Source organism: Macrotis lagotis, chromosome 6 (assembly GCF_037893015.1).
Source record: "Macrotis lagotis isolate mMagLag1 chromosome 6, bilby.v1.9.chrom.fasta, whole genome shotgun sequence".
Taxonomy (NCBI): Eukaryota; Metazoa; Chordata; class Mammalia; order Peramelemorphia; family Peramelidae; genus Macrotis; species Macrotis lagotis.
Window position 1 is genome coordinate 1,155,681 of NC_133663.1, and position 21,416 is coordinate 1,177,096.

The following is a 21,416-nucleotide window of genomic DNA, read 5'->3' on the forward strand; positions in this document are numbered from 1 at the left end:
CTCCGCGGGGGTTACCTGGTGCGGCGGCGGCGGCGGCGGCGGCGGCGGCGGAGGCGCGGGCGGCGGCGGCGGGGTCGCGGGCCTCAGGCGGGCGGGGAGGACGCGGACTCGGGGGGCGCCATCTTGGCCCGGAGGCTGCCGGGAGCAGGGAGGCGGGGCGCGCGCGTGCGCAGACGCCGGCGGGCGGCCGGGGGCGGGGCCTCGGGGGGCGGGGCCTCCAGCCCTTTTGTTCTGCGGGTGGGGCCGGGGCGCCGGAGCCAAGATGTCCTACGTGCCCGGGCAGCCGGTCACGGCCGTGGTGGTGAGAGCGGGGCCGGGGCCGGGGCCGGGGCCGGGGCCGGGGCCGGGGCCAGGGACGGAGCTAGGGACGGGGCTGGGCCGGGGCCGGGGCCGGAAGGAGCCGGGGCCAGGGACGGGGCCGGGAGGGGACGGGGCCAGGGACGGGGCTGGGCCGGGGCCGGGGCCGGGAGGGGACGGGGCCGGGAGGGGACAGAGCTAGGGACGGGGCTGGGCCGGGGCCGGGGCCGGAAGGGGCCGGGGCCAGGGACGGGGCCGGGAGGGGACGGGGCCAGGGACGGGGCCGGGCCGGGGCCGGGGCCAGGGCCAGGGACGGGGCCGGGCCGGGGCCGGGGCCGGGCCGGGCCGGGCCGGGACGGGACGGGGCCAGGGACGGAGCTAGGGACGGGGCTGGGCCGGGGCCGGGGCCGGAAGGGGCCGGGGCCGGGGCCGGGGCCGGGGCGCCGGAGCCAAGATGTCCTACGTGCCCGGGAAGCCGGTCACGGCCGTGGTGGTGAGAGCGGGGCCGGGCCGGGGCCGGTGCCGGGGCCGGGCCGGGAGGGGACGGGGCCGGTGCCGGGGCCGGGCCGGGAGGGGACGGGGCCGGGGCCGGGGGCCGAGGCCGGGGCGCCCCCGATGCCGCCGTCCTCGGCGCTGACAAGCCAGGAAGGCGGAGCCGGGCCCGGGGACCCCCCTCCGGCTCCGACAGCTCCCGCGGGCGTAGCCCCCCCGGGATGAGAATTGGGGGCCGAGCCGGCCAAGGACGGGGCGCCGGGGAGCGGGGCCCCGAGGCTCCCCCGGACACGCCCGCGCAGCAGGAGGAGCCGGGAAGCGGCTCTGGGGGGGCCTCGGGCGACCCCACCTCCTGCCCCCCCCCCCCCGGGGCCATCCGAGGACGTGGGGGCAAAGAGCGCCTGGGGGGGCGGGGCACAAGGGCGAGTCCCGCTTCCGGGTTCCCCGCCTTGCATGACTCCCCGGCCCGGTTGGGGGACCCCCACCGCCCCCTCCCCCTCGGGGCTTCCAGACCCAGTTGGACCAGCTGGCCCCCAATAAAGAGCGGGGCGAAGCCCTCGGGTTCCGCCAGACCCCGCCGAGGGCCGCCACGGCTTAGGGGATCCAGGGGCTCCTTCTGGGGGGTCAGGGGGAGCCCGCGGGAGCGCAGGGGGCTCTGCCCAACCCGGAAGGGGAGCGCTGCCAAGTGCCCAGGAGAAGGGGGCCAGCTGCTGGCGCCGGCGCTCAGGGCAGGCACCCAGACGGATGGAGCCCAGGGCCCGGCTGAACAGGCTCTTCAAGGCCTCTCCTCTCCCAGAAACTGGCAGGAGAAAAATTTTCCTGGGGGGGCAGTTCCCCGAAACCCTTAGGATCTTTTGAGGGGAAAGCCAAGGCTTCTGGGAGCCTGCTGGGAGGAGGGACCCCCGAGAGTATCTCATCATCACTTCTGCCTGTCTCAGTTTAGGGGATCATAACAGTCCCTTTCTGACCCCCAGGGAGGCAAGTGCTGGGGGCTTCCGGAGGCCTTTCTTCTCCCCTCCCTCCCTTCTCAGCACCCTCCTCCTCCCATGCCTCCTTCCACTCAACACCCCCAGAACTGGGGGGTAGAGGAAGGGAGCCAGACTTTCTGGCCCTTTTCATTTATTCCCATGAGTGGGGAGCAAGCCAAGGCAGGGTAAGAGGTCACCCCACCTTCTCCAAGGGTGAGCTTTTTTGGGGGGGAGGGGCGTATCAGAAAAGTGAGGAGAGAGCATCCATAAGAGGAGACAGACATGTGAAATGCCAGCTGTGGAGGACAGGGCAGAGCCAAGGAGCAGCCTGGCCTGGAAGGCCCCTGGGTGGGCCCGGGCACAGGAGGGCCAAGCTGCTCTTAGCTGCACCCCACTCCCCAAGTTGAGGCTGGTCATGCTTTACAAAATCGTAGCTGTCTCTCCTCTGCTCCTCCCACCCCCCACGTCCACCTTCCTTGGGGGGCAGTGGAGGCCACGCTTTGTTGGGGACACTAGCGGAGAGGTTCAAGATGCTGGCCAACACCCCCCCGCCCAACACACACGTCCGGACCAGAAGCAGCAGAAAAGGGCTGCCCCTTTCGGTTGTGGGTCCCGGCCGCCGGGTGGATGGCCAGGGCCCGCCAGGATGGCTGCTTTGGGAGGTGACCGTCCTCCCCTTTTTTCTGACCAGCAAAGAGTTGAAATTCACAAATTGCGCCAAGGCGAAAATCTGATTCTTGGCTTCAGCATCGGTGGGGGTATCGACCAGGACCCTGCTCAGAACCCCTTCTCTGAAGACAAAACTGACAAGGTGAGGGGCCCGGCGGGTCTCCAGGTTTGTTTCTACCCCAGGTTCTGGAGGCCCTGGCCCAGAAGGGGTTTTGCACCCTCCCAGGCCAGTGGGGGAGAGCCTGCCTCCAGAATGTCCTGCAATGACACTGTCCCCTTCCCAGGGTATTTACGTCACCAGGGTGTCGGAAGGGGGCCCCGCAGAGGTGGCCGGCCTCCAGATAGGAGACAAGATCATGCAGGTGAGGAGCCGCAGGCTGGGAGGGAGGGAAGCCGGAGCAGACTTGGACCAAGCCAGGGGGCTCGTGGGACCTGGGGCCAGCCTGGAAAGAGTCTGTGCCCACAGGTGAATGGTTGGGATATGACCATGGTGACCCACGACCAAGCCAGGAAGAGGCTCACCAAGAGGAACGAGGAGGTGGTGCGGCTGCTGGTGACGCGGCAAGGCCTGCAGAAGGCGGTGCAGCAGTCCATGCTGGCGTAGGGCAGGGCTGTGGGCCGGCCCCTCAGCGCTCCTTCTGGGGAAGAGAGGTGCAAGGGCCCAAGCCTGGAGTGCCACCACCCAAAAAGCCATGTGGGAGCCCCACCATCAGTGCAGTCAGCCAAAGAAGAGAGTCAGGGGGTACTTGGGGTGGGGCAGGGGACCAAGGGCACCTTTTCCCAGGTTCCATCCCTCTTTCCTTGGGCAGCTGGGTGGACAACACTCGGGCCCCCTCTCTTCTCATAGGGCGGGCAGAGGGCCAGAGGCCAGATCTCGGAGGCTTTCCCATAGGTTCTCGGCATGCTCCCCTCCAAGACTGTTCTCGGGCAAGGCTGCTCTGGAGCAGGCTGTCCCTGGACCTGGGGCCATCCTGTCAGAGTGCCTCTCTGGGTTCCCGTAGGCTCCCACCCCCAAGAACGCCTCGGGAGGGGGGGGCAGCCCCTGCTGCCATCCCGCTGTCTCCAGGCAGGACCACCTCTCCCTTTTGTATTTTTCCTTAAACTTTTGTATGTAGCCACTTCTAATTTTGAAGATGCCAAGTTGGCAGCGCCAAACCTCTGCACAAGCCCACAGGCCTTATTTTTGTTACTCTGGCTCCTTCTCAATAAACAAAGCCAGAATTCATGGTGGCGTTCTACCTATCTATGTGTCTGGGAGAGAAAGGCCAGGGTGCCTGCCCTCTGGGGGGAGGGGATCTCAACCTTTGGGGTGCCAAAGTGAGCTTGAGCCCTAGTTGGGGGGGCAGGGTTGTAATAACAGGAAGATGGGACATTGGAAGGTTAGTTTTAATTTAAAACTCTTTAAGTTTCTTACATTGATCTTTTAAAAATGAAACACGTAGGGAGTAGAAAAAAAAATTATGTCCACAGACCACCACCAGCATTGCAGAACTGAGACAGCCAAGGACCCCAGAGGCCCAGGGCATGCCTGCCCAACTCCTGGGAGCCAAAAGGGGGAAGTGGGGTTGGGGCGTGAGCCTAGCACCCCCCAAAGGATGGAGGGGGGTGTCTAGGTGTTGACCTTCCTCACCCCCCAAACTGCTGCTTATGGGGATGCAGAAAGCTGGCTAAGAAGCCCCCCCCCCCCAAGAAAATAGCAGGATTGTGCCAGCGACCTGGCCCCATGGGGTTTCCAAGCACAGCAAGCTGAGGCAGGCCTAGGGAGGAGCCTGCCCTGGGCAGGTGGCTTCATGGGCCTGGGCTGAGGGCCTTCTTAGCAGAAGGCTCCCAGGGGATGCTTGGGACAGAGAGCAGCAACAGACAGACAGACAACAGGCGCCAGGATGCAGTGCTCCCTGTGCCCTCCTCCCTGCTGGGGCGCGATGCTACTAGGGCTGCGTCTCAGACCCTGTGAATGGCGGCGGGAGCCTTTAAAACACAAAACAGAGAGATGTTTCTGAGCCCGGGGAAGGAAGGCATCCTGGGACCGACAGATGTGGAGGCCAGCTGGCTAGCCGGTCACTGGGGGGTCTGGGTCCAGGAAGACCCTGAGAGAGACACCAATCCCAGCATCCCCAGGTCAGCATCTCGGCAGACAATCGCCTTAGGATTGTAGAGGGAGGCCGGGGTGCCCGCCAGGGAGTGGCCAGCACGCTTGGTGGGGTTTCCGGCAGGCAGAGGCAGGGTCGCCATCCCTGAAGGCTCCGGCGGGTCAACTGTGGCCTCTGGGCCTACAGAGGGAGTTAGGTGAGCTGCTCGTACCCAGGCTTCTGTCTATACAAGCAGTAGTGCTGGACGATGAAGACCACATCAAAGATGATGGAGAACATGCCGAGGCCAAACTTGGTGGGGTCTCCAAAGACCAGGGTCCACTCATCTGTGGAGAGGCCAGACGAGAGCCGTGAGGGCCCCCTGGGCCGAGGATGAAGAGAGATGGGCCCCAGGGATGGGGTACCCCCAGGATACTGCCAGCTTTTCTTCTTGTGTCAGGTGGTTGGTGGGTCTGATAGAGGCCGCCAGGGGGCGCACGGTCCTCAAAGAACCAGGCCTAGCAGCCAGGAAGACCTGAGTTCAAATTTGACCTCATACACTCACCAGCTGTCTGCCTCAGTCTCATCTGTAAAATCGGGATTTAATAACAGTGCCCACCTCCCAGGGGGGTTGAGAGATCTAGTGAGGTAGGTACCTCCAGATGGTCAGCCAAGAGCTTGCATGGGTCACTTGTGGTTTAAGACCCCCTTTCCAGGGGCAGCGAGGGGGCAGTGGATAGAACACTGGCCCTGGAGTCCAGAGACCATGAGTTCAAATCCAGCCTCAGACGCTTGATACTTCCTAGCTGAGAGATCTTGGGCAGGTCACTTTCCAGTCCCCCCCCCACACCTCACTCGCTCTTTCACCCCCAGGCCCCACTTTCTGATGGTCCCAGGTCAGGAGGTCAGCTGTCCCCAGTATGGAAGAGGCTGGTGGTGGGGGGGAACTTAGACCTTAGAATCTTAAAAATGCTATTAAGAATGGATTAAAGGGAAAATCCATTTAACTGCCAGGGCTGGTCCCAGGCCGCTTCAGCCCATGGGGACAGGTTTTAAGGCCTAGGGGCTGCCACACTCTCCTGTGGTTCTCCCCTCCCCACCGACCACTTACCGTTGTTGTATGACTGGAAGAACATCTGCAGGAGGCTGAAGAAGCCACCAGTGAAGTCCAGGAGCACATTGCCGATGCTCCACCCTTCCGTGCTCTTGCGGCGGAAGTTCAGATATGCCTGCCACGCAGGTGGATAGAGTGGGTAAGGCCACCGCCAGGCTGCCCCAGCTCTTTCCAGAAGGCGTCCTGTCCTTCCAAGGGCCAGCCCTCCCTAGACTTTCCTACTTTGCACAAGTCCACATGCATCAGAAAGGGCTGATGTGTGGGCGCGAACGCACGCACACACACACACACACCCTCAGACATACGATATTTCTGACTTCTCATGACTTCTGTCTGTTGTGTGGTTCCTTGCTCTCTGGGGCTCACCCCTGTCCACACCAGCCCCCCACCCTCACAGGCTCTCTGCTGGTCCCCCCTCCCCGCCCACTGCCAGAGCTCAGGCGACGGGCTCCACCTGGGGAAAGTACTTGATGAGTGTGACAGCCAGCTTGATATAGGAGAAGCAGAAGAGAAACTGCAGCCAGGTGAGGGCCCCGCCAAGGGTCACGCACATCATGATGAGAGCAAAGAGCCAGGAGAGCACCAAGAAGGCCCCGGAGGCCTTGGACACCTTCTGGTCGCCTCTCTGAAAGGACAGAGGGGGCATCACTGGCTCAGCACCCCTCCTGTACAAGGCTCAGAGCCAGCAAGACTTAATGGACTGATAGATAAACAGGAGGACAGAGGCGCAAGGGGCTGAGGAGAGAGCCCGAGGGGAAAGGAGGTCTCATTCCTGTCTCTGTTTTCTCTGTCCTGTCCATGCCAGCAGCTGCCCAGAGGACACTTCCCTGGAGGTCCCGGTGGCTTCTCAGAGAGCACCTCCTTCTCATGCCAAAGAGTTAGAACTGCCCCTGCCATCCCACCCCCCAGGAGCCAGACCAGGAACAGGTCCTGATGCTCCCAGACCTCGTAGGGAAGCAGTCCTATAAGACCTGCAAGACCCATGTGTCCAGGATGGCTCCCTCTGTGCCTTGGGTGGGTCCTCAGCCCCGACTGGCAGCTACCAGGGCAGAGGGTCCAGCAGGGAGGGGATGGGCAGAACGTCGGCTTCAGGCCGTTCTAGGGAGACCCTCACCCACCTCATACAGACAACACTGAATGATGACCACCAGCGTCAGGACCACGGCGTGAAGACTGAAGAAGACGTCATTGCTGTCCACGGGGTTCACGCCAGTGGGGTGCTGCTGCAGAAACTGCTCCTGAGGGGCCGAAGCGGAGTGGCCGTGAACTGGGGGGCCGGGCACAAGGGGCTAGTGGTGAGGGAACGGTGGGCTTCCAGGGGCTAGCGGGGAGGGTAAGCTGGGACTTCACCTTGATGTAGGGCACCCAAAAGAGACCAACATTGAACACAGCATAGGCGATGAAGCCGGTGAGATTCAGGGCAATGAAGTCAAAGCTCAGACCAACCACACTACAAGGACAGGAACACACAGCTTAGATTTGTGGCCCAGGGGCATCGGAGCCAAGGCAGCAGACCATGGGGAGCCTGGGCTCCTGTCTGCTACCCCCCGCAGCGGCCCTGGGGGCACTGCCCATCTCTGGCTTCTTCTTGGAAAGGCCCAGCACTGAGGGCCTGAAGGTCACAGCAGACCCAAGGACTGAGGCCAAGACCAAAAGGAGTTGGGCTGTGTGCCCCATCCCAGCCCCCACCTTGGCCTCTGCCTGCCCCTCCCTATGGGCCATCCGCAGGGGAAGGCAGGGAGGCTGGCCACCTCCTCTAGGGTCCCCCAAGCTCAGGGCCCTGCTGCAGGGCCCCCCAAGGCTCAGAAGCTGACCTCTCAAGCCTAACAAGGAGATATTTGGCGATTTCCGCCAATTTTCCTCCAGATGTCTATACTGCCTGACCAGGCGCTGACCAAACTGGAGTGAGTGACAGCCAACATGATTGGGCCTGTCGAGGCACCCCCCCCCCCCCGCTATCAGCAAGGCCCGGGCCAGAGGACCAGGTGGCCACAGACAAGCTTTTTAGGCACCAACCACAGTGGAATGTGACCCTGGTGAAGCTGGTCCCTGGCAAGGGGCTGGGAAGCCAGAGAGAGAGAGCCCTAGTGGGATGCTGCCTCCCCAGGAAGGGGACCTCCAGCCCCCCACTCTCCCCTCAGCCCAGGGGGAAACTCATTGACTCCCTGGCTTGCTCCCCTCTGGTTAAAGCCCAGAAGTGCCAGGCTGCCTTCCTCATGGGAGACAAAGCCAGTGGCACGGCTCTCAAGAGATCTGGCGACCCCCCACATTTACCTTTTGCGTCTCCAGTTTTCAATCACCTGGGGGTAGAAGGAGATGGACCAGGCCACAAAGTAGATCCACCCGATGACCTGGTTGAGCCATTCCAGGGCACGGCTCCGGTACACCAAGAAGTGAATGAAGGTCCTGGGAAGGGATGTGGTAGGAAGTTGAGGGCAGTGAAGGTGGTGAGTGCGGCAAAGGTGGTGTTGGTGCTGAGGGCAGTGAGAGTGCTGAGGGTGGGGCAAGGGTGGCACTGAGGGGACCAGCCCCTCCCTCCAACCTCCACCAGGCTCTCAGCAGCCCCTCACCTGGTCTGATTGGAGCCATTCACCTGGAGGAGGAGGGTCACCTGGCCCACGTCTCTCCCCTTCACGGAGAATGAGAAAGCCTCCTGCCCTGCAGGCACCGTGACCTGTCAGAAGTGGTAGAGAGCCCTGCCCATTGGCCTTGGCCCACTGCCCCGCCCCACAGGATCCCAGGCACCTCCAACCTCCAGGGGGGGCTCCAGGAGGAAGCCCGGACACTCACCTCATTGGGGAATTCAAGGATGGTTTGGTTTTTCGAAACATAGAAGACTTCAAAGGTCACCACATCTAGAGGAGCCCTGGAGAGGACAGAAAGCCGTCACCTCAGGGCCCCCCAGAGAACTGACTGGCTCAGACCAGTCAGAGGTTCCCTCGGTGGGGCTGGACGGACAGTCCCAGAGCAAGGGAGCAGAGAGGAAAGTCAGGGTACACAAGGTGGGAACCCCAAAGTTTTCAGATCAGGCAAAGAGAGGTCAGGCAGAAGAATCCCCACCCCCCACCTCGGGGCCAGTGTTCAGAGGTGGGAGGTAGAGACCTTGGTCACGTGCAGAGCTGCTAGGTTTCTGGGAAAGGCTGAGCCTACTGGGGCTGCTTGGAGGACCCAGGTTAGGCAGTGATCGCCAGTCAGCCTCACCCCACCTGGCCAGATCCAGCTTGGCCCTGCGTTCCCCACCCCCCAAATTTAGTGTCATCTGTTTGGGTCCTACTGAGGCTCACATCTAGACCTGCCTTCAGCCTCCTCCACTGACCTGGCCATGAGGGAGAAAGGGCAGACGTGTGACTGGGGTGGGGGGCAGCCACTCACCTCCCCCCCACAGAAGCGGCCCCTTCCCAATTCTTGCACCCCCCCACTGGTCCTGGCCTGGGCTGACCCACTCACCCCAGAGTGACCGTGACGTTTTGGGAGCTGCCATTCTCAAGTTTCACGATCTGAGGAGCAGAGAGGCTGACCACGGCGCCTGATGGGACAGATAAGCAGCGATTTCAAAGTCTGGGCCTCTGATGCCCCTTCGGCTACCCCAGGGGCGGCGGGGAGGGGACCAGCGGCTGCGTGGCCGGGGGTGTGGGCTGGGTGCTTCCTTCCCCAAGGCTGGGACCCGAGGGCACTCAGGGGCCTGGGCCGGCCAGGGTCCACCCCCGGGTCAGAATCCCGCTGGCCATGTGACAAAGGGAAGTTCTGAAGCAGGAAGGAGGCCCCGAGAGCCAGGAGAGCCCAAGGCGGCGCCCGGCACGGGGCCTGCAGCAGGAGGGAAGGGCTGAGCCCCTGCCCCGGCCACTTCTTGGGGGCACCCCGCTTTGGAACTGCGCTGGGGGGCGGCCCCTGGGCGCCAGAAGAAAGCTCATGTTCCAGAGCCAGGGCCGGCCTGGCCCCCCCCCGCCCCCCAGGACCAGGGCCGGCCGGGGGTCCCCGGAGGCAGTGCCCCGCCCCCCGACATCCCGCGGGGCTCCCCTGCACTCACCACACACTCCTGCCAGCTGGGCAACCACGAGAAGCCCCCAGCCCGAGCCCCAGCACCTGGCCATGGTGGAGCCTGGGGGGATGCAAGCAGTTAGGGCGCCCGTGGGGTCGCGGCTCCCCTCCCCCGCCCCCGAGCTCAGAGGCCTGCGGGCGGCGTCCCTGCCCCGGGGACCCGCTCGTGGGGGGCCCAGGCTGGCACCCCCGATCTCCGGGGCTTGGGGGCTGCCAGGCAATGGGGCTGGGGGGAGCCACCCGCTCCGGGCTCAGGGTGAGGGGCGGCCCCCCGCCTCCCGCAGCCCCCCCCCCCCCCCCCCCCCCCCCCCCCCCCCCCCGCTGCGCCCCCGGCCCCACACCCACCCGGCTGCAAGGAGGCCCAGAACACGAACCGGCCCGGCGCGAAGGCGCCGCTACTTGGGGGCTTCCCGGGTGTGACGTCACGGCCCCGCCCCGCGCCCGGCGCCCAATGGGCGGCGAGCGCCCCGCTCCGAGGAGGGCGGTCCGGAAGCGATGGGCCCCGCCCCCAGGACGGGCTGCGCCTGCGCCCGCGCCTCTCCCCCGCCAAGCCGCGCCCGCGCCTGCGCACGCGCCACCTCCCCGCAGGGTCGTGTCATGGCGGCTGCGGGCGGCTTCCTGCTGGGCCTCGACCTGGGCACCTCGTCCGTGAAGGCGGTGCTGCTGGAGGCCGGAGCCCAGCGCGGGGCCCCGGTGCCCACGGCCAGCGCCAGCTGGGCCACGGAAGCGGAGGTGCCCCCGAGCGGGCCGGCGGGGCCGCAGGTGAGTGCCCGCCCCTCCCCCGCCGGGTCTCCCCTTGGAGGGGGAGGAGCCTGGCTCGGGGGCGGGGCTTCTGCCGGGGCGGGGCCTCGTCGGGGGCGGGGCCTCGCCGGGGCGGGGCAGGGGGCCCTGGCTCCAGTCTGGGGAGGGGGGCCTCCTCCTGCTCGCGGCCCCCCAGCGCGGCGCCGCCCCTCCCCCACGGATCTGCACGCGTGCCCATGTGCCCGCGCCCGTGCCCATGTGCCCGCGGGGAGCCCCCGGGGCGGGTGACGCGCGCCTCCCGCTGTCTCCAGGGCCGGGAACAGGACGCGGGCCGCATCCTGCGGGCTCTGGGCCAGTGTCTCGGGGCTCTCCCGGCCGGGGGGCTGCGCAGGGTCCGTGGCATCGGCGTGTCGGGACAGATGCACGGGGTCATGTTTTGGAAAAGTTGCCAAGGTAACAGGCGGGGGCCCTGGGGGCCTGGGGGTCCGGGGCGTGCGAGCCCCTTCCTTCTCTCTGGGGTCTCAGCCCCTCCTCCGAGCTCCCTCCCTGGCAGAACCTCCAGGCGCAGGTGGCACCGAAGGGACGGGCATCGATGAAACTCTTGCTGTGGACTCTCGCCTCGGAGCCGTGGGACCTCACAGCACGCTTGGGCGGGAAGTGCGCTTCTGAGCCCCATTTCACAGTTGAAGAAACTGAGGACGAGTGTCTGAGGCCTGACGCAAGGCCCGGTGCCCTCCAGTTGCCATGTTCTCCACCGGGGCAGTGCCACAAGGGTTTTTTGGCCTTTGTGGGATGGGGGAGTGACCTGGTCTTGAGGACCAGAGGCCCAGGGTGGGCGGTCCCGGGCTCAGGCGTCAACTCATTTCAGCTTGCACTTGGACGGAGAGGGGTCCCCACCGCATCTTTGAGCCACAGCAAGTCAGCCACCTCATCACCTGGCAGGATGGGCGCTGCTCTGGCAGCTTCCTGGCGTCTCTCCCCCAGCCCGAGTCTCACCTGAGCGTGGCCACGGGGTTTGGCTCTGCCACCATCTACTGGCTTCTGCACCACAGGTAGAGCCCAGGATGAGCACTCTTTTTTGAAAAAATTTATTTTGAGGGGCGGCTGGGTGGCACAGTGGATAAAGCACTGGTCCTGGAGTCAGGAGTACCTGGGTTCAAGCCTGGTGTGGCCTTGGGCAAGCCACTTAACTCCATTCGTTGCCTTGAAAAATCTAAAAAAAAAATTATTTTGAATTTTACAATTTTTCCCCAATCTCATTCCCCACCCCCACCCCACCACTGAAGGCTAGTCTTTACGTTGTTTCCATGATGTACATTGAGCTAAGTTGAACGTGGTGAGAGAGAAATCAGATCCTTAGGGAAGAAAAATAAAGTATGAGAGATAGCAAACTGACATAATGAGATAATGTTGTTTTCTTAATTAAAGAATTAGTCCTTGGTCTTTGTTCAAACTCCCCAGTTCTTTCTCTGGGTACAGATGGTATTCCCCATCACAGATAGCCCCAAATTGTCCCTGATAGTTGCACTGGTGGAATGAGCCAGTCCATCAAGGTTGATCATCACCCCTATGCCCCTATGTTGCTGTTAGGGTATACAGTATTGAATTCCCATTCCTCCTGGTTTGTAATAGAACAATAGTGCTCCATGACATACATATACCACAGTTTGCTGAGCCATTCCCCACCTGAAGGACATTTACTTGATTTCCAATTCTTCGCCACCACAAACAGGGCTGCTATGAATACTTTTGTACAAGTGACGTTTTTACCCTTTTTCCTGGTCTCTTCAGGGTATAGACCCAGTAGTGGTATTGCTAGATCAAAGGGTATGCACGTTTTTGTTGCCCTTTGGGCATAGTTCGCAGCTCCACCAATATTGTATTAGTGTTCTAGATTAACCACATCCCTTCCAACAATAATCATTGTCCTTTCTGGTCATTTTGGCCAGTCTGAGAGGTGTGAGGTGTACCTCAGAGATGGTTTAGTTTGCATTTCTCTAATAAGTGATCTAGAGCAATCTTTCACGACTATGGATCACTTGATTTCCTCATCTGTAAATTGCCTCCATATATCCTTTGACCATTTGTCAGTTGGGGAATGGCTTGTTTTACAAATTTGACCACTTTTATTATATATTTTAGAAATGAATCCTTTGTTAGAAGTACTAGTTGTAAAAATTGTTTCCCACTTTACTACATTTCTTTTGATCTTATAGTGGAGGATTATCACTCTTTTCTGTGACCTCATCCATGTCCCCATATTGGGGAAGAGGTGACCTGAGTGGTCAGGGAGGCCCATTCTTCGCTGGTCTGCGGCCTGAGTCTGGGTCAAGGCTTGGAACCCTGACACTGCTGGCCCTTGTGGCAGCCTTTGGGGACTGACCCCTCAGACACCAGGGCTGAGCTGTACAGTCTTGGTTTTTGCCAACAGCCCTGAGTTTCTGAAGCCTTATGATAGAGCGGGCACAATCCAAGACTACGTGGTGGCCATGCTGTGCGGCCTGCAGAGACCCCTCATGTCTGACCACAACGCTGCCAGCTGGGGCTACTTCAATGCCGAGAGCCGGAGCTGGAACTCCCACATGTGAGTCTCTGTGGCCCTGCAGAGGGCCCTCCCATGATGATCCCCTCACCTTGGGGTGGGTGGGCACAGTTTCTGCTGCCCCTGGGGGTCTTCCCAGCCTGTGCTGACCCAGGCAACGGCCTCATTTTACAGTTTGGAAGAGTCCGGCTTTCCCACCCACATGCTTCCAGACATAGCTGAGGCCGGCACCATAGCGGGGACCACCTCCCATGAGTGGTTTGGTATTCCCCAAGGGACCAGAGTTGGTGTGGCCCTTGGGGACCTGCAGTGTTCTGTGTATTCCTGTTTGTCCCAGAGCACAGATGCAGGTGAGAAGCATCATGGGGTCCCAGCAGTGCCAGCCATTGACACCAGAGCAAACCAGGCCATCCTTGTTCAGTTAGAACCCAGCAACCCCAAGAACTTTTCCATGAGGTCCCAGGTACCAGGGTGCAAGTGGTGCCTTTCCAAGCTAGCCTGCTTCTGGGTGTTAGAAGGGGCTCTGAGTCGCTTGTTTGGTTCATACCTTGTGTGGCCACATGTGGCCACATGTGGGAGCAGCTGTTCATAGACTGGCAGACCTGTCCAGGACTGTGCCCTCACCAGTGTCCCTGTTCCCCCCACCAGCACACAGAGGGTCAGGCAAGGTTAAGGCCTACCTCTGATCCTGCCCAGGCCTGTGCCCCTCCCCCAGCACCCAGAGTCCAGGAGAAGGAAGGCCCGCCCCCATTGCGTTGACCACTCAGGGCTCAACCTTCAGGCCTCACATCTTCTTTTCTGACTGCAGTTCTCAACATCAGCACCTCCATCCAGCTGGCGGCCTCCATGCCTCCAGGGTTCAAGCCTGCAAAGCGCCCAGATCCCTTGGCCCCCGTGGCTTACTTTCCCTACTTCAACCGGACCTTTCTGGCAGTGGCCGCGTCCCTCAATGGGGGCAATGTGCTGGCCACATTTGTCACCATGCTGGCCCAGTGGATGAGGGATCTAGGTAAATCAGTGCCCGGGGTTAGATGAGCAGTGATTGAATGTTTCCTGTTTGCCAGGCCTTGGGCTAAGGATAGAAGGAAAACACAAGATAGCCTCTCCCATCAGGGCACCCCCCCCACACACACACACACACACACAAACAGGGAAGGGTGGGACTCAGGCACAGTGTCTTGGGGAGGGGGAGGCTGGAGCTGAATCTCAGGAGAAGCTGGTGAGACCCAGAGGCCAAGAGAAAGCATTCTGGATGGGGGCAGCGGCTGGAGCCCATGCTCAGAGTCTGGAGATGGAAGGTGTCAGGCAGGGAGGGAGGACCCTGCCAAGAGGCTGGCCAAGTCCACAGCGTGGGAGGGAGGGTGGGCAGAGTTGACTGGTGATCACCCCCCACCTCCAGAGAGTAGCATGGCAAGCACTGGTAGAGACCTGGGAAGCCGAGCCTGGGTCTTGGACCCTGTATTGGACCCTGTAGCCCATGTTCCCTACTGATCTCTGCCCCAAGTCCCACCAGGCTTTTGAGGGGGTGCAGGTGGAGGTGGGCATCCAGTCTGAGTTGGGTTAGGATGCATCACCTGATCTTGGTTGAATGTGGGCAGGAGCATTTTTTCTTTTTTTTTCTTTTCTGTTTTTCCAATTACTCGTAAAGAAACGTTTCAAGATTCATTTCTTGTAAGATTTGGGGCTCTGTGTTTTCTCCCTTCTTTCCCTCCTCCCTCCCCAAGACAGCAAGCGTTCTAACACATCCTTTCTGTATTAGTCACGCTATAAAAGAGTCAGAACAAAAGGGAAAAATCCTCGAGGAGAGAAAAGATAGCAAATGCTAAAAAGTGAGAGTAGTGTGCTTTGGACTGTGGGGTCCAGACCCTGCAGCTCTTTGTGCGCTTTCCATCACGGGTCCTTTCAAATTGTCCAGGCCATCCCGGTTGACTGTCCCCCAGCATGGTGTGGATGATATTCTGCTTCTGCTCCCTTTCCTCAGCTTCCATTCATGTTAAAGTTGACCCAGGTTTTCTCAAGTTCTCGCCAGTTCTCCTTGAATGCTGGTTCTCTGTCACAGGCATAGGCCTTTGGCCAGCCCTCCCCAGGGCCCCCTCAGTCCTTTTGGAGGGGTGGGCTCTTTCCCCTTTGGAATACAGTCCTAGATGTGGTCTTGCTGGCTCAAAAGGTGGCTGACTGGTTGCCCTTGGTCGGAGTTCCGGATCATTCTCCAGAGGGGCTGGGTATGAGGTGGCCCCTCAGGGGTTTGGGTTTGGAGTTGGAGGCTTTTTCCCTATGACTATAGATAGCTTGAATTTCTTCCTCTGACAGCCAGGCAGAGCATTTTGAACAGCCCTTGGAGTCAGTGACCAGTTTTGCCCAGAGGAGCGACCCCCATCCAGTGTCATTCAGGAGGCTGACAGGATTGAGGAGAGGGAGCAGAAAGGGGAGGCTGTTGTTAAAAACCTGGGAGAGTGATTGAGGGGAAGGGGAAGAGGGGGTGCAGTTGTCCCCGGGGCTGGGGGAGAAGCTAGGCCTGATGGGAGGAGAGCAGATTTGGGGGAACTTCCCCTTGGTGGGGGAACTTCCCCTTGGTGGGGGAAGAGGACCTAGGAAGGAAGGAAGGGTTTGGTGACCATGGTGGAGGCTGGTCAGGGGCTGTGGCTGAAGGGTCCTCAGGGGAGAGGGTGGGAGGAAATATGGCCAGAGGAGGACAAGGAAATAGGGGGTGGGGACTAGAGGCAGGAAATGGGGGCATTCTTCTGGCGAGTCGGGGGATCTGGCAGTGAGGAGAGCCAAGCTGCGCTGGAGAGCCTGGCAGTGGAGACAGTGCAGGGGCAAGACTTGGGCAACTCTGGGGCACACCCTTGGTTATGGCTTGGCTGGGTCAGGGCTGGGCAGTAGGCTGCTAGTCTGTGGGCTTGGGGAGGGGGTCCAAACCTGTGACCCCAGAGCCATAGACTGAGGGCCAAGTGGACGGCTCTGTTTGATAGGACTGGACGTAGTGGAGAGCCTAATTTATTCGAAAATGATCCAGGCGGCCCTGGCCCAGACGGACACTCAGCTCACCATCAGTCCAACTCTGTTGGGAGAGAGGCACCTTCCAGAAGAGCTGGCCTCTGTCAGTAGCATCTCTCCCTCTGCTCTGTCTCTGGGGCACGTGAGCCGAGCTTTATGCCGGGGTATTATCCAAAACGTCCATGCCATGCTCCCATCTCAGCAGCTGAAAGAGTGGGGCATAGACAGGCTGATCGGCAGTGGCAGCGCCCTGACCAGGAACGAGGTGTTGAGGCAGGAAGTGGAGAAGGCATTCCCTTTCTCCATCTCCTACGGCCAGGATGTGGATGCTGCAGCTGGTGCCGCCCTGGTGATGCTGCGGGAAAGTGCCAGGGAGGCCAGCTGAAGGGTACCAGAGGCCTTGCTCTTCCCAATCAGTCCTGATGGTATCTTGATTATTTGCTCTGCCCACCTGTCCATAGTGGTCCCCAAAGAGCCCCAGACCCCTTGAAGTCATAGGAAAAGGGGGGTCCCAACTGGAGCCTCAGTAGGTACTCTTAAAGAGAGGCTCTTGGGTCAGAGCCATCCATAGGAGAAGCTGGGCACAACCTTAGAAAGCGAGGAGAGGACGAAGGCCCAGAATTAGGAACTGGCGTCTTGGAAGAGTCCCAAAGGTGCAGCTGCCTGGGGGGCATGGATAGCTGGTCACTCAGGTTCATTCAGGAGGGCACCTGTGGCCTCCCTGGGTGAGCAATGGGCCCCCCTAGACCACAGGACCCACCATGGGCAGTGGCCTTATTACATAGAGCTTCCCAGTGGGTTCTATTGGGGGGCTGTCCACAGAACAAGTTGTTCCTGGAGTGGTCCATGAACCCAAATCCCTCTGTAGACTCCAGGGGTGGAATGGGGTGGGTCTCCTGTAGCCCTACACTTACATGGACTCCTGTGCTCTTCTTTGCAGAATGACCTGATAAAATCAACCATAAAGATTGGGATCCCCAATATTTCTTAATCTTCAGCTAATTGCTAGGAAAGCAACTGGGAAGATTTCCTGAAGCATTGCTCAACCCTGCTTGAGGTCAGATGTTCTGACTTCAGACTCACCAATCACCTGACGGTGGCTGGAAGTCACACCCTGTGGGGATCAGCCGAAGCCAGTGGGGCTCTCTGGCCTGAAGAAGAGACCTCCAGGGGACATCACCCCCCTCTGCAAATACAGGCAAGGCTGTCATGTGGAAAAGGAAGTGGGCTGGCCCAGTGGACTGGCTGGGGGGGGGAAATCAGGGTGGGCATTGGGAGAACCTGCTCGCCCTTCCACCGGCAGAGATCCCCTGCTGCTAATCGACCTTGTTCCTCATCCATCCTCATTGCTGAGGTTGGCACTGAACAAATGCATATTTTTTTATGAGCCTATTTTTGTAATTTAGAGATTCTTAAGGAATAATTTTCCTAATGTTTTTGTATTGATTAAATGAGCAAGGCTTTGAAAAGTCATGAAGTATGTGTTCCTCTGATGTATTAGGAAGGCCCAGCCTTGGGGTGGGGGTGGGGCTGTGTTTACCAATTCCAGCTGGAACAAATCCTGATGTGGGGACTTGGCGAGCTGGTCATCTCGTGCTAACTCCCACATGGCCAGCAGCCTAGCGTGCTGGCCGCCTCTTCATTGACCAGTCATCCCACTCCCCTTCTCGAGGACCCTCGCATCTAGGATCAGATGGAATTCCTCTGGCATGACCCATTTGAGCGCCCCACCCTAGACAAAGTGGCTGACTCCACTTCCTGCCTCTCCACCCTCCATTTTGCTTGGAGAATCCTTCACTTCCCCCACAACTTAGCTCCTGTGTCACCTGCAGGGGGCTTTTCTGGCCCCCTCCTCCCCAAAATTACCTGGTATTTATATTTTGTCTTAGATATATCTTGTGTCTTCTGATAGGGGCACATTTTGTTGCCCTTGAGGGCAGGGACTACTATCTCACTTCTTTCTGTCCATGGTGGTTGGTACATGAGAAGCTCTTGATAATCGAGTTAAACAGAGCTCATGGTTTCTCCCAAACCTTTCCCTGTTTATGCCAAGGGCCCCACCTCTTTCTGTTTACCAGGGCTCACCACCTGTTCCCACCCTCCCCTCCAATACCAGTTGCCAGATCTTGGTAGTTCTCCCTCCTCAAAGGTCCACCAAACCTCTTGGGTCTCCCAGTCTCCATTCTCTTATCAGGTTGGGGGCGGGGGAGACCTGGGTGTGTTCCTATAAGGAGTGGCCCTCTAAGGACCCTTAGGAATCAGCCTGGAGGCAGGAGATGAATGAGGACAAAACCAGGGACCCCATGGCTGGTGCCAGCCAAGCCCAGATCCTCAGCACTTATCACCAGAGACTGCAATGAGGTTTCCTAAGTGGGCTCCTTGTGCCAACCCCCCCCCCCCCCCGTCTGAAATCCTGCTACTCCAGGTCTCCATCCCACAATAGAGACTGCAGACACAGGGAAGCACCGAAAAAGGGACCTAGCTGTCTAAGAAACTTCTGCTATGAAACACAAAGCAATTCATTTGAAAATAGGCCAGGCCCCCTCCCCCACAGCCACCCCACCCCCCTTCTCAGGACCTCCGCTATCTCCTCTGTTTGGCTTTTAAGCTGTTTACCAGGGGCTTCTAGGCTGTTTTTCCAGACTAGTTAGTCATTACTTCCTTTCAAGCCCTCTTACTATCGCCCGCCAAGGGACCCCTTGCCATTGTTCTGGGAGGGGATTCCATCCGGTCTTTGGTCTTTCTTCCCAGCTTAGCTCAAGGGCCACCCACAGGGTCTCTGGACCGCCACTTCCCCAGATTGCCTCAACTTTACATTTGTGCATTCTAATGGGGCCTACTTCATTACTCTTCTTTATGTTGCCCTGGCTGGCACAGTAGGCTGGTTGGTGGAACTGATGGAAATATCCGGCAGGTGATGGGGACCCAGAGCTCAGGAGAGAAACTGGAATTGGAAGTTCATCTTTGGTTGGGAAGTTACCCCAGCTTTGGGAAGAGAAAATTGTCCTCATTTTACATATGGGGAAATGAAGGCCTGGACAAACTAAGTCACTGTGAAGAAAGCCAGGGTGAACATGCTACTCCCTGGGTTTGTGCCCTCCCCAGCCCAGGGGTCTGGGCTGAGATGGGAGGACTGGGACCAGTGGTGGGATCACATTCTGACCTCACTAATCTCACTCATCTCCTGCCTCCTGGCTGATTCCTTAGAACTGGGGCCAGGATTTGAATCTGTCCGTAAGTGTACTGACTACCTGAAGGCTGGGAAGCTTCAGTCTAACCCAAACTTCTGTGTCATGGGAGGAAGGGGGAAAGGGGCAGCTAGGTTGCCTAGGGCTTGGGATCAGAAAGACTTATTTTCCTGGGTTCCAGTCTGGCTTCAGATACTTCCTATCTGGGTGACCTTGGGCAGGTCACTTGCCTCAATTTCCTCATCCGTAAAAGAAGAAAGCCCCCAATGGGGTCCCGAAGAGTCAGACATGACTGGACAATATGGTGGTGAAAAAGTCCCCCTAAGAAGACTGGACTGAGCAAGGCAGAACTTGGGGGTGGAGAGGGAAACAGCCCGCAGGTGGCAGAGGACAACCCAGGGAAGAGGGCCTGGCCCAGGGAGTAAACCTGCCAGGGGCGAGGGCAAGGGGGAGGAGCACTGGTCTGGCTGGTTAGGAATGCTGGGGGTGGGGATTCCTGTCTTGGGCAGTGTGGGGCAGGAGACCAGGCAGGACAGCCTCCAAGAAAGGTTCTTGGCCTCTGAGCTTAAGCCAAAGGTCTTGGACCAGGAGCCTTCGTGGGCCAGGCCTGGAGAGGGGGCCAGAAGGTCTTCACCTAAGTCCTAGCTCTGGCCAGTCGGCCACCCCCGAATGATTGCTTGGACATCTGGGCCATGACGCCCAGATCCAGGAATCCTGACATGTTGGGAAGGCAGACTCAAGGGCAGGTTTGGTGGTCCTGCCAGCTGTGGGGTGGTGAGCCCCAGTGCGAAGCAGGAGGCTTGTGGGGGCTTCCCTGCCACCCTCTGCCAGCTGGTGGCCTGGCAGGGCCTGACCTTGGAGCTGGTTCAATCCCCTTTCCTCTTCTCCCCCTCTCCCAGTGAACTGTGAGCCCCTTCCCCTCCTGCACGAACCCTGACCTGGATGGCCAGGACTATTTCCTGATCATAGAGTCTCTGCCCTGGCAGGCAGGGCAGGCACCCCTTTGGCTGAGTCCCACCAGCCAGATGTTCTCCCACTGCTCGGGTTTCAGGTGGCTGGGGGCCAGAGCCTTGGCTGAGACTCCTTGAACTTTCACAATAGCTTCAGCCTGGGCAGGCCTTGGCAGCTCCACTAAAGGAACCCCTGAGCTCGAAAACATCCCCCCAGCCCCAACCACAGCAGATCTGCCAGGCAATGGTGCCCTGGCCTCCCCCTGCCCTTTTCTCACACCAGCAGATTCAAAATGGGCCACTGGGGGGAGGGGAGGAGGGAGATGAGGATGGGGAATGGGGGCAACCCACAGAGGAAATCTGCCCAAACAAATCTTGTTTTTCAAAGACTTCCTGCCCCCCCAACCCCCATAGACTCGAGGGCTCCAGAAGAAAACATTCTCATTTTGGATTGATCTGTAGATTCCTACAGTAGCAGATAAGGGCTGGGGGCTCCTGGTGAGATGACCCTGGGAGGGGGGGTCAGGGAGCAGGGGCTGGCTGTGTCCCTCCAAGGCTCAGAGAGAGGAAGCAGTACTGTCCCAAAGCCCATTGAGGGGGCTAAGATGAGTCTCAGGCCAGGAAAGCTGTCATCCAGGGTGGGCAGGGGGAACACACTGGGGCCCCAGAAGTCCCAGCTTTCGTGGTGCTCCCCATGCTCTCTGGGTCACCCAGGATACTTCCTCTTCCCGCTCTGGGGCTGGATACTCTGCCTCCTCCCCTCCCACTCAGAGAGCCCCTGTCTCTTCTTGGTACCCTCCTCCACCCAGCCTGGATTTGCTGCATTACTGTCCATGTACAAGCACTTTTTGTCTGTGCCCTTAAAGCTTGCCCAGCATACAACCGGTGCCTAATATATGATTCTTGGTCAGTTTTTCAGGTGTGGGCATAGTGGATTCATGTTCCTTGTCATTGCTCAGTGATTGGGGTTTCTAAGTGGATTGGCTGGGTGCAGGAGGACAGTTCATGGCTCAGACCAGAAACCCATCATGGCCATTGTGTGAACTGACCTCTGCTTTCTGAAACCCCACAAAGCCTCAGTTTCTCCATCTGTGAAAGGGGCTCCCAGAGCTATGGAGAGGATCCAGTGAGATCAAGTGTGGAATGAGCTTGACAAACTTAAAGCCATAGCAAGTCGGCGCCTGCCCCTCCATAAATACCAGGGAGCAGCTGGCTGGAGCTGAGCAGCCTCCCACGTGGGCTTTTATACTTCTCCTTCCCTCCCTTCCCTCCCTTCCTCCTCTTCTCTTTTGTCTCTCTCCTTCCATCTCTCTGTCTCTATCTCTTTTCACCCCACCCCCACCCTTGCCCC

At 59.8% G+C, this 21,416-nt stretch overlaps 3 protein-coding genes across 5 annotated transcripts; 2 read left to right on the plus strand and 1 right to left on the minus strand.

The window, feature by feature from the left end:
- The first annotated feature begins 202 nt into the window (after nucleotides 1-202).
- TAX1BP3 (Tax1 binding protein 3) lies at nucleotides 203-3,651 on the plus strand. Of its 2 annotated transcripts, none has more exons than XM_074190528.1 (4): nucleotides 203-301; nucleotides 2,449-2,568; nucleotides 2,711-2,788; nucleotides 2,893-3,651. In XM_074190528.1, the coding sequence occupies exons 1-4, from the start codon at nucleotides 263-265 to the stop codon at nucleotides 3,028-3,030; spliced, it is 375 nt and encodes a 124-aa protein (XP_074046629.1). In that variant the 5' UTR covers nucleotides 203-262; the 3' UTR covers nucleotides 3,031-3,651. The 2 variants fall into 2 exon arrangements, with proteins under 2 accessions (XP_074046629.1, XP_074046630.1); XM_074190529.1 differs by lacking the exon at nucleotides 203-301 and adding an exon at nucleotides 735-790.
- A 576-nt stretch (nucleotides 3,652-4,227) lies between these two features.
- CTNS (cystinosin, lysosomal cystine transporter) lies at nucleotides 4,228-10,055 on the minus strand. 2 transcript variants are annotated; one of them, XM_074190526.1, is made up of 12 exons: nucleotides 9,993-10,055; nucleotides 9,637-9,708; nucleotides 9,057-9,135; nucleotides 8,400-8,475; nucleotides 8,180-8,283; nucleotides 7,884-8,015; nucleotides 6,960-7,059; nucleotides 6,728-6,847; nucleotides 6,064-6,234; nucleotides 5,607-5,724; nucleotides 4,728-4,842; nucleotides 4,228-4,394 (listed from the first exon to the last, which is right to left on the minus strand). In XM_074190526.1, the coding sequence occupies exons 2-12, from the start codon at nucleotides 9,698-9,700 to the stop codon at nucleotides 4,355-4,357; spliced, it is 1,119 nt and encodes a 372-aa protein (XP_074046627.1). In that variant the 5' UTR covers nucleotides 9,701-9,708; nucleotides 9,993-10,055; the 3' UTR covers nucleotides 4,228-4,354. The 2 variants fall into 2 exon arrangements, with proteins under 2 accessions (XP_074046627.1, XP_074046628.1); XM_074190527.1 differs by lacking the exons at nucleotides 4,228-4,394; nucleotides 4,728-4,842 and adding an exon at nucleotides 4,924-5,013.
- Nucleotides 10,056-10,211: 156 nt separating this feature from the next.
- Nucleotides 10,212-17,400, plus strand: SHPK (sedoheptulokinase). The gene is made up of 8 exons (XM_074190531.1): nucleotides 10,212-10,409; nucleotides 10,700-10,841; nucleotides 11,257-11,440; nucleotides 12,820-12,972; nucleotides 13,105-13,280; nucleotides 13,739-13,939; nucleotides 15,903-16,352; nucleotides 16,868-17,400. Exons 1-7 carry the CDS (start codon nucleotides 10,245-10,247, stop codon nucleotides 16,310-16,312), a joined length of 1,431 nt encoding a protein of 476 aa, XP_074046632.1. The 5' UTR covers nucleotides 10,212-10,244; the 3' UTR covers nucleotides 16,313-16,352; nucleotides 16,868-17,400.
- Nucleotides 17,401-21,416: the final 4,016 nt, after the last annotated feature.